This window comes from Nesoenas mayeri (genome assembly GCF_963082525.1).
Source record: "Nesoenas mayeri genome assembly, chromosome: 5".
NCBI classification, from domain to species: Eukaryota; Metazoa; Chordata; class Aves; order Columbiformes; family Columbidae; genus Nesoenas; species Nesoenas mayeri.
Window position 1 is genome coordinate 17,513,588 of NC_137548.1, and position 11,691 is coordinate 17,525,278.

General features: G+C 42.2%; 1 protein-coding gene across 1 annotated transcript in view; it reads right to left on the reverse strand.

Moving 5' to 3' along the window:
* Positions 1-10,657, reverse strand: part of SLC24A4 (solute carrier family 24 member 4) — a gene marked incomplete at both ends in the record, with an annotated part of 89,061 nt that extends 78,404 nt beyond the window's left edge. The window contains 2 exons of the mRNA XM_080344660.1: positions 7,898-8,005; positions 10,501-10,657. Coding sequence (XP_080200786.1) covers positions 7,898-8,005; positions 10,501-10,657 — 265 coding nt within the window. The remainder of the gene's footprint in view (positions 1-7,897; positions 8,006-10,500) is intronic.
* Positions 10,658-11,691: the final 1,034 nt, after the last annotated feature.

An 11,691-nucleotide genomic window follows, 5' to 3' on the forward strand; every position in this document is an offset into this window, starting at 1 on the left:
CCCGAAGTTTAAATGTTTCCCACCATCTGTGAATATTTACATCTTGCTATTCAAAGGTTTAATAGATCTGTGCAATAGATCCAGTCATATTACCTTCAACCCACTGAACAAGTCAGTGCATCATATGCAAGGGAAAAATAATTCATCAGGCTTTGGCAATCTCCGAGAACAGTCCAACAAGCAAGTATGTATGGAAACTGCACAGGCAGAGTCTAAATTACATTCTTGTTCACAAGAAGGCACATTTGCCACTATTCCCCACTATGGGTAGAGAACGTCACTCTCTCAAGATTATTAATGCAGCACCTGTCATTAACATTAAACCATTAATTTAATGCTGTAAATAAAGGAAACAATTGAATGAGCTCATATACATGTACCTTGTGTTCCACCTGAAGTATCTGCTCTGCTGTACTTCAACTTATCAGTAGAGTCCCAGCAGGAATGAATTTGACTCAGATTCAAAAGCTATTACATTTTCTACTATAATGTCTGTCAACTTTAAAGAATAAAGGAAACCATCACCCTTTATTGCCTGAAGGTCTTGCCTTCCTGTAGAACAAGAGTGATGCCAGTTGAATTGTCAACAGGTTCATGGAATATTTTCAGCCTGCTGGGTGGATAACCACATCTATTCTGTAAAAAGTCATTGGTATTAATGAATACAGTAATATATATGTATAATAAAATTTCATAACCTATGAAATAGTAATTAACTTATGAGGGTTCTTATCAGAACTATTAGCAGAACAAAGTTTAAAATTAATATACACCAATGAAATTCCATGCTATGCCTAAGTGTATTTTTAAATCAGTCATTTTAACCCTCAAAACAAACACTGCAACTCAGAGAGACAGAGCTGAAGCTAAGGAGGGTCAGGTTTTGGTGAAGCTTTCTAGATGACTTTATATCTAGATGGCGTCATTACTATAAGCTCTGAAAATGTTCCTCCTTGATAGGCAATCTATGCTTAAAAAAACAAAAAAAAACACCACACCCCACACAACACTAAAAAATAAATCAAAAAATCAATATAAATTGTGAATGCTTCCAGTTTTATGTGCCAAACACAATTGTAAAAGGTAGCCCTTTTGTAACTTAAGCCCTTTTTAGAGACTTCCTTTTCATTCTAGTTTCATTGCCCAACCAAAACCAAACTTCTCACCACATTTTGATTTTTCATACATCTTTTATCACTATCACTGCTTACCACTCCCCAGGGCCTGCCTCCTTGCCCTGCTATTCCCATGATTCTCCGATGGCTCATTATCCAAATTCAGCCTCTCTCCACTCGTATTTTTGTGTCCCTTTCACCAACTCCATGCTCCATGACTGGATAATCTTATGTTTTCTACCACCCAGTTCCAAACCTCAAGTTTCTCTATCACTCTTGCAACATTTGCAACGTTTTAGAAATACCAATTTTTGTTTCAAGCCTGCTTCTTGGTTTCAGAGCAAAGACTTAGCTTACGCACAGTGCACTTCCACTGGACCAAAATCAACTATATAAAAATCTGAGTCATATGAAATAAAGATCATATCAAGTAACATTTTTATCAGGTTTAAGAATATACAGTGCTATATTAAATAGTGTTTATTTTTGTTTCATTTGCCCTTGTTTACTACATCTCTAAATGGCATTTTTGTCAGACACTTATTTACTGTGTGTTAAACCACTTCCTGCAAACTTGGCACCTAGACCTGGGGAAATCGATAAATTACCCTGGAGTTCGCTTTCTGTTCTCAGCTCTCCAGGGATGCTGCTGGCAGGTTGAGCCAAAGCACAGAGAGATGTTTGTCTCATCTCTTTCTACTATTTTGGATGTCAGCATTAATACACTGTTAGAAAATGAACAGCTCAGAGAGAAGAAGGTTGGTTATTTTTTTCTATTCTAGCTTCAAAAAAAGCACATTTCCTAAACTGGTTCACAAAAAAAATAAAATAAATAAACCCCAATTAACTTCAATGACATCTACCTGCCAGCCCTTTTAACATCCACATCAATAAGCCAGACAAAGAGTATCAGAAGTTCAACCTAAATCTAGGTGTGAATTTTTATTAGGAGACCTTGGAAGCCACTCAAGAAAAACTTGCCATTAAACATTTGTCATTTGCCCTCAACTAGTCCACTAAAAGTGGTTTTAAATTGTCTCACATCTATCTCCCCCTGGGAATAGAAACCATCCAAGTGAGATCACAATCAATAAAGTTTACCGCTCAGCATCTACAGAGACAAGAGTGAGCACAGAAACACCGGAGTGAGGAACAACCCAAAACCAACCCAAAACAAATAAAACTCCACAAGCACATGACAAGTGGCTACAGCAATAAGATACACGCTAGCTGGTTAGTAACTCTTTCCACTACATAAACATATGCATCTGTGCATATATATACACACGCGCTGGACACTGCACCTGTATGTTATGTGAATACTATATGCATAAAGCAAATAAGAAAAATTTTCTTAAATCCTTCTTCATTTTCATTTCCTTTTGGAACAACATAACAACAGGATACTTAGGGTTGGTAAATTTCCTGGTCTTTGAGGGTTAAGAAATTGTAGTAAAGAAACATTTTAAATCAAAATGTATGCATAATCAATAAATCTATCATACTACAACAGTTGCACCTTACTATGCATCCTGTATGAATGCATAGTAAGAGAAGTGCAGGTCATGCTGAGCTTACCAATGTAGACTGTTCATGAAACAAAGGTTACAGTGAAATTATTAATACCACCTCCTTAAAAGTGGGGGTCTAAGGCATTTATCCCTGCTACAAAATGGAGGTTTGATCTAGGGAAGCTCATGAGCACATTGTTTAAAGGAAATACGTATTATCACATTGTTCAAAGTGAATTTACATCACCAAAAAATGACATATTCTACCAGCAACAACATATGTTTAGATCAGCATTTATTACACAAAGTTTATGTTTTACATATTAAGGTGTCTATAAGGATGAAGGAAAAAAGTACACATCAATCCAGCATATTAAGAATGATGCATTTAACTAAGCACCATGTTTGTTAAATAAAATTGATGGAAATTGATTCTCCCTAGAGTGTCTTTACAACAAATGTACAAGCTTCTTCTGTCCTTTTGGAAAATTATTTTAAAGAGTCAGTTCTACCTTCCCTAGGCATTGAGAACACCATCATTGATTTTTGCAGAAAAAGTAACAGCCTCTTGTACTTTCTATGATATGTTAACAAAACTGTCTAAGTCTTCTGCAGTTTCTGTACAATGTATCACATCCTACATGAGTCCCCAAGGTTATAACTAACAGTGTAAAATATAGACACTTAATGACTTTTGATCCTGACTCAGAACTCAGTTATACATATGCTGCTGGGAAACACTTCATTTCACCGTACAGAAGTGATTCTTTTTCTGTCACTGCAAGAACAGAAAGCATTGCTACAGTGAGCCTTTTAATTCTAAAGTCAAAAGGCAGCATGGCTCAGAAATAAATGCTACCCCTGCCTTTCCCCCAGCCCACAATTCATCTTTACCTACTGATAACAATGGGAGGAGCACACTTGAAACAAATCCCCAGCTATTTAAAATCAATGTAGCTCATGAACTGTCCACACCTGACAAACCACTGGGCAGAGAACCCACTGACTCTTCCAGTTTCAAGGCAGCTCACTAACTAGTGTCAGAAGACTACTGGAAATATATTCTGATAAATTTCTAATTCACATCAAGTAGTTTAAACATTTTCTGTACTGTATACAGAGATTACTTGAAAATATTAACAATAGAAAGGAGTCCAGATCAGCTGCTTTAACAGCCTAACACAACCCAGTGGTGTCACGTGGTTAGAGATTTTGCACCACGCAGTCATCCCAGCTTGTAACTGCTCTGAAAACGTTCCTCGGAGTCCTGGAGGTCATGGAGTCGTAGGAACATTTTTAAACAACAGGCAAAGCCATTGGAGCAGAGAAGCTATAAATCAGACTTGCTGGGCAGATGGCACTGCAAGCTAGTAAGCTGATGGTAGATGGAAGCAAGAGCTCGGGTAAGACAAAAAAAAAAATCGGTCATAAACTAATGAGATCTGTTAAGATGCTAGAGACAACTACTATCCCTCTTCATGATCTCTCTGCCTTAAGTGAGGGTCAGATCAACACCTCCTCACACAGAAATTTACCCAAGAAAAGTTTTCAAAGACAACAAAAAGGTAGTTTGGTTTCCCTCAAAGAGGGCCACCCACAGCAGCCCTCTGAAGAGTTAATATGAAACAAGCACAAGGTTCCTAATTCAAAAATCTCAGGCTCTCGTGATATTTTTGAAGTCTGAAGCTTTCTATGGACAATCTATAAGCCCTCCAGCCTGGCTCCAGGACAATATAAAGATCTGAATCTTTTCCTGGCAAAGGAGCTTCCAGCAAAGGGGAAGTTTCAAGCCAGGAATGGTCTTCAATGGAAAGATGCCACAGAGTACATTAACTTTGGCGAAGATTTTTTCTTAGTCCAGACTGAACTGAGGGTGGCTTGGTGCTCACAAACACTCCACCTCCCACCTGCATGTGACCTACAGTTCCTTTGCTGCTGTTATGGAATAGATAGTATCTATAACCCCTTATGACTGTGGAATAGTTACTATCAGAAAAAGTGTACCACCTCTTAAGATATACATTAATATCAGTCCCTCTAACCTCCAAAGGTCAGAAAATCCTTCCTCCTCTCTCTATCTATATGTATTCATAGATAATATACACACACATATATGTATTTTTCTTTCCTTTGTCAGAGCCTGAGGGGTTGTTATTTGAAGCTGCCTTGCCAATACTTCAAAGTTTTTTCTCTTCTGATACAATTGCCCTAGAAGCATTGATATTTTCCAGAAGAACACAATATAAAAAGATCTACTTCAGTAAATCAGACAATCTCAGACAGTGTAGGCTATGTGAGCTTCTAGCAGACAGTACCTTCCACAAGCTTCTTACATTACTTCTAGAAGCTCCTGGAGTTTTTCTCCTAAGATATATTACCAAGGGTGAGCCTTTCTTACCACTGTCATGAACCACAAGGTTCTCATGGTCTTAAACTTCTATAACTGCAATTTCTGACGACTGGGGATTTTTTCCTAATTTGCATGCAAGCAGGAAAAGGGGGTGAAGTGGTAAATAAATTAACTTTGTCGAAAGCCTCTGGGAAAAGGGAAGTAAAGCTGCAGACTTGTGTGGGAAGCTAATAAAAAGGGAACACAGCAATAGCACTGCAATGACACAAAGGATTAACAGGCTCTCAGCAAGAACTTGTATTTCCCAAGGTGGTATGAAGTTCTTGTATCCTAAAAACACACAGAAAAACATTTATATAACATAAGAAAACTGCTATATACCATATACACATCCATGCATTCGTGCTTAAGGCAGATACAGAAAGGACATACATAAGAATAACTATTATACTTCTCACAAAGGAGCCTACAGACAGCACTGTATTCATACAACATATATCCATATTAACTATCTGTTCTTTAGATTTAAAAAAATGACCAGAAATAAAGTCCAGCCACTTAGAGTGTTTGACAGCACATTCCTGTGACTTTCATTACACTGGGATAAGCACATGACTGAAAACCACATTCCCTCACCCATCTTCTATGCAACCTTGATCAAGTTTCTCTGTCTTTCCTGAGACTACTTTCTCCAGACATAATCATGGGGTTACAGAAGCTACACTCTCATGGAGATGAGCTGTGCTACTTGTTTCTTTTTGAGAGGTTTTACGTCATTGTACCTTCTTCTCATTGTAGAGCAAATCTTGATGTTTGGCTACCAGATAAGCTAGGGGCACAGGTGGCAGGCAAACCTAAGACCACCCCTGCCCTATCCCTCCCACCCCCCCAAAAAATCACAAATCTACAGAAGTTGTTACAGAGCAGTAACAATTATGGGTTCTTACAGACCCATTCCTATCCAACAAACATGAATTTCAGGTATTTTTCAGATGCTCCCTTTATTTGTAGCTATCTTACATCTAGTGACTCTTGCAGCATCTAAATCCCCCCTTTGGTTGCAGAAGATGCAGAGATAAACTGTACATAACTGCAGAATAACAGGACGCAACTAATAAAAAGCTACAATTGCAATCCTGTGACATATTTGATCTTTAAATCTGTGTTCTACCAGAGGGAAAACTTTTAAAAGCAAAGGCTAATTCTAGCATCGTGACTAGAAATCACTAATTTAATACAAGTCTCATGATATTTTCCTTAAAACCTCAGCATTCTGAAGCATATTTCAGCCTCTCTTGTGTCCAGCTCTTGTGGTTACAGAAAAAAGTGCACCTCAAAGACCCGAATTTCAGAAAGCACATCAAAATGACCTGGCTGTATTTATTTATTCCAATTGTTCTTAAACTAACCTCACAATTTTAGAGGACTGGAGGGAGCTGACCTATTTGCTCTAAACATGTGGAGAAGTCAGCACTGCTCCTGGTATTCCAATTTACACATAAGCATATGTTTTCCCTTGGCAGTTTCATCATATCATTGTAAAAAAGTTTTCATTCATGCTAAATGGAAATCCCCATCAAGAACATTGATGGGCACCTTTCTGATCCAGCTTCTATGATTTTGTGGCCTTTGTTGGCTTGGCTCCAAGTGTGCTGCAAAGTATGTGTTCAGACATGATCACATTGGTGCAACCACATATGTGGAGAAAAATTAAAGAGGAGAGGGAAAGAATAGTATTTTCTGACTATTCACAAAGAATAATTACGTGTTTCCAAAAGGTCATTTGTTTCTTCTTTCTTGTGTGTGAACAACTTTCACAGACAAATCAACAGCATCATGAGGTTACAGATGCAGACAACAGCAAACTAACCCACAAAGTTCTTAACAGGAGTACAGAGAAGCTCTTGGACATCCAGATGATAAAGATAAAGCTTTTGGACCCATGTTCTTTGCTTAATGTTCTTCCACTCCTCTCTTAGAAGCACAAAAGCACAGTAGTGTTCCTCAATCGATACAACAGGTGCCTCAGCATTGCAATAACCATGTAACTTAGGGAGGGAGAGTACTGCTCCAACCTCTTCTAGTGACTGGGGCAGTATCCCAGAACTCACGCTGTCACTGTTTGCAAGAAGGCACAGGCTCTGCTGTCATCCCCTAGTTGATAAGAGTCATTTAAAAAAAAAAAAAAAAAATCTAAACTTTAAATTCATTTGGCTAGTGTCATTGGCAAAATGTCTCATCTCCCACGCACCGTAAACCACACAGAGGCATGGAGGGAGAGAAAGGAAATACACAGTGGAAAGACAGATGGGAAGATGAACGCATTGTGGACTAACACTGATATTAAAATGCATCATCTATCCCTGACCTTAATCAATTATTATCTCATGGCCAGGCTAGATATCCTGAAGTAAAATGGATTCCAGGGTTTCCATTTTAGTTACCTCATCATCCCCCTCCACACAATATAAATGCCTGTTCTGAACATATTGTTTATCATTAAACTAGCAAAACGTGATTAAACATATAACACTAATGAACACAAATCACTGTGCTCAGATGGTATCTCAAACACTGCATGTTTAGCTACCCATAGTTTCAAGAAGACTACACCTCTATTGCCAGTTCAGCATCAGCTAGACAGGAATCATCACCGAAAGAAACACAATTAAAGAATATTGCCAGCAGAAGTCTCATAATGACCCCAAAACATTCTTACATCATAACATTAACTTTTAGCTTTGATAAAATCATGGCATTATATAGCACAGTAAACCTTATTTCTAAATGAAACAGTCCTGCTGTTTTTTAAGTTGGACACTTTTATGTTTACCCTAACATATCACTGCAGCTTGGTCATGACAGCACTATGCAAAACATCTCAAGAGCTTACAAGACATGGCGAAGTTTTCCCATCTTACCTGGCTCCGTACAGTTACGTTCAACTGTCCGATTAGATGATTCCATCAACTTTCTATTCCTCCATATTTCTGACAAAACACGTCTGTCAGCAACAGTTGATTCTTGGCCTATATTAAATAGAAAGAGGTTATGCTCACTGTCACTAATTTTTTTCCCGCATCATCTTAACTGGACTATATGCCCCTACTAGCAACAAGCGTGGACAGACCATCAGCATGTGAACGCAGCAAAATCAAGGTGTGAGTGGGGTGCACACCAACACACATATGAGAGGTGCTCCTAGCTACAAAGGGTGAAACCAGCTATGATGGTGCAGTATCAGAGTTCTTCACACATTCTGGCTATCAGGATGCCTGTCTGTGAGAATGCCTGGCTGTGACCCCCAACAGGAAAATATTCTGCAGCAAGCAAACACTGAAGCCTGCACCTGTGAAACTCAATACTTAACAGTTCCTGTAGATGAAACCAGCCCAGCTATGCTCATATAAGCAACAATCACACTTCCGTTTAGTCATATGCACTTGCACATGTTATGTTACTGATTTATCAAAAAATAAAAATGCATATGGACATGTTCCAGTTACATTTTGGTTTATTCTGAGTCTAGGGCCTGATCTTTTCAGTGTTGGGTATACTTGACAATATTGATCCCTGCATAACTTGTCAAGGAAAATGGAAAATAACTACACTGTGAAACCCCACAAGTCTTAAGAAAAACAAACTTCTTTAGAAGTCAGTGGAGCTTTTGCCTAAACTCATAGTCCAGAAGCATTGTCAATGGAACTTGCTGAATAGAGTACAGAAGGAGCACTTATGATGACACAGGGTAAGCAATTATAATAATCAAAAGAAGAATAGAACCCCTTAATTAAATCACTTCTATCTCAACATTACCCATTTCAAATGAACATATTATAATAACAAAAATTCTCCTATGGCTGATCTTAGAGTTTATATTCACCCATCATGTAATGCTTGTGCCTTGCTACAGCGACTCTTGCAAAATAAATCTAGCTTGGACGTTAGTTTGGCTAGAGTATTTGCTAAAATAATCTGATGGCACAATTATAAGAAACTTAGAGAACAGACAATCAGTGTTCACAGATCCAATATACTGTAAATTAGCCAGCTGGAAAAAAAAAAAACCTACCTGATGCAGCCTACCATCAAAAATCAGGTTATGAGGGATTTAGTTGATAACCCAAGAGATTAAAAACTTTCACTAGTCATAATATTTTTAATGCAAACCTATAAAAAAGTTTTTAAAAACTTATCTGCAACAACAACAAAAAACTATGTAAACATAATCATACCCCAATTACCTTTACAAGGCAGTAAGTTTATGAAAATAGCTGGTCCAAGGGAGAAGGAAAAAAAAAAAAAAGAAAAAAAAATGCAAAGGCATGACAAACAGTCCTAAATAAAGCAACAGTATATTCTAAAACCACAATTAAGAAAAAAGACAGTTGAAAGTTCTAAGATGAGCAATATGCTAATATGGTCTAAGACACTGAATTCTTATATGGAAAGCTCATTGCCATCCTAGATGTATCTCAAACAACCTCAGCAATAGTTTGAGCACAAAAGCATTAGAAAGTTCCACCCGATTTTTCTTCCCGTAAAGCACACATTTTAATTTCAGCTTTATTTTAAGCAGATGACCCACCCTAATTCTGCTGAACTCTGATTTTCTTATATTAAACATGAATGTAGAATCTGGGCTTAGTTAGATTTTGTTCTTAAAGCCTCAAGGACTGTTGGCAGTTCTACCTAGAGACCCATGTGCTGTCCCAGCAACCTTAGCCTTCATATCTGAGGGATGCAAAGCATATTGCAAGAAGCGGGCCTGAAGCTGCATGCTTACAGCCCGAACTGTGCCAGCAGGCAGGAAAAAAAAATAATAATAAAAAGGGAACTATGTAGTTAATTATAAATACATCAGTTTACCGACAGGGCACTTGCACAAAGGATGCAACAGACTCTCTCTTATAAAACATGAGATTAGCACTGTTCCTTGCTTAAAAGACAGGATTTTCGGTCAAATCCACTCGGGGTGGGGGGGGGGAGGGGAGGAGGGTGGAAGGAGATGGAGAAAACAAAACAAAAATAACAGCACTTGTAGCTGCTGGAGGCTTACAACCTAAAATGAAAGGTGGCCCGAAGTTGCAGAAGGGACCACAAGCGGCTGGAGAGGACTCAGCTCTGATGCACAGGCAGGAGGGAAACTACATCAGGGACGTTCCCTGGCACACAGTTGGCCCGTGATTGCCCTTTGATTCCCGACCTGAAGCCCCCCGAGATGCCGGCGGGACGTCTCCCGGGCGGGATCGGTGCTGGGAAGCCCTTGGCCACCAGGCGCCAGAGATGCCGCTGCCTCTTGTCCCCGGGGCTGCGGCCGCGCACCTGCCGGGCGCGGGGGTTTCTCCTGAGGAACCCGCGCCGCTCCTCCGCCTCGCCCGCCCGCTGGGGTATTTCCACGGAGAAACTCAAAACGGGAACAGCCGCGGACGCTTGACCCCGCCGACCCCCGGCTGCCCCGGGCCGCTCCAGCCGCCCTCCCGGCCCTGCCCGCGTCCCCGGTCCCGCCGCCACAACCACTCACCCAGTCTGGAGAGCAGGCTGGACATGCACCAGGCGAAGAAGAGGATGGCGCAGATGAAGCCCAGCTGCTGCAGCAGCATCTCCCGCCTCTTGCGAACTTTCCTCAGCATAAGCACCATGGTCTTCGGGGCGGCAAGCGGCGTCTCGTCCGGCTCCATCGGAGCAAGCGCGGGCGCCGAGGGGGCGGCCAGCAGGTGGGTCGGAAAGCGGGACTCACTCCCGGCGGCTTCCCGCGGACGGTTCCATGTCGGGCAGGCTGCAGCGCGAAGAGAAGCCGATGCCCAGCGGCTCAGGTCGGCAGCGGCGAAGCAGAGAGGCAGGTGGAGGCGCAGGGAGGACGGCGGCAGCAGCCCGGAGGGCGGGGGCGAGGCGCCGCTCTCAGGGGCCGGGCTGAGCCCCGCGCCCCACACGCACCATGGCCGGCGGCGCAGGAAGCGGCGCGGCGGTTCCTCTGTCAGCGGCCGCCCTACAGCGTGCGGGGGGCTGCGAGCAAGCCCTGAGGGAAAGCGGCATCCATGCAGCTCCCCGCCCGCCCCGCGGCTAAGTTCAAAGTTTATCCCTTTCCTCCCTCCCCCCGCCGCTACCAGGCGTTGGCGGCGGGTGGGCGTAACGGCCGCTGCGTGGGAGTAGCTGCCCCTCGGGCTGTCAGCGCGGCGCCGGCAGCCGCTCCTCCGAGCGCCTGGTCAGCCCTCTTCTCCCTGCCCCTCTCCTGCAACTTTCTGGGTGCTCCTCCGGCACCCCTAGCAACGCGCGTGTACCCTCCCCCACCTCTGGGCGGGGGGGCGGAATTAACTGGTTAAATTAATCCTTCCCCATGAGCGGCGCAGCGGATGCGCGCTGCCGGTGTCGCCGGCCGTGCGAGGAGGGCAGCAGGCAGCGGCGGGTGCGTGAGGGGCCACGGCGGCCGTTGGAGAGGGCGGGTGTCGCCGGGTGGTAGTGGCGGTGGCACCGGCACCCCCTGTGTTCTTCCACCTGTCTCTAGGAGATGCATTTCCAGGTAGACTTCCACGGAGGAAAGGGCACTTCCCTGATCCCTGCTCTGCGGAGTTTGCACCGTAACGACCGTGTGCAGGTGTTCAGAACGACAAAGTGAATGGCCCATTTTGTGAAACGTCGGTTAGTTCCAGACTGTTCCAAAGCAGACTCTTTTTTTTTTTTAACCAAAATTTGGTATTTACGTTAATTAAGTGGT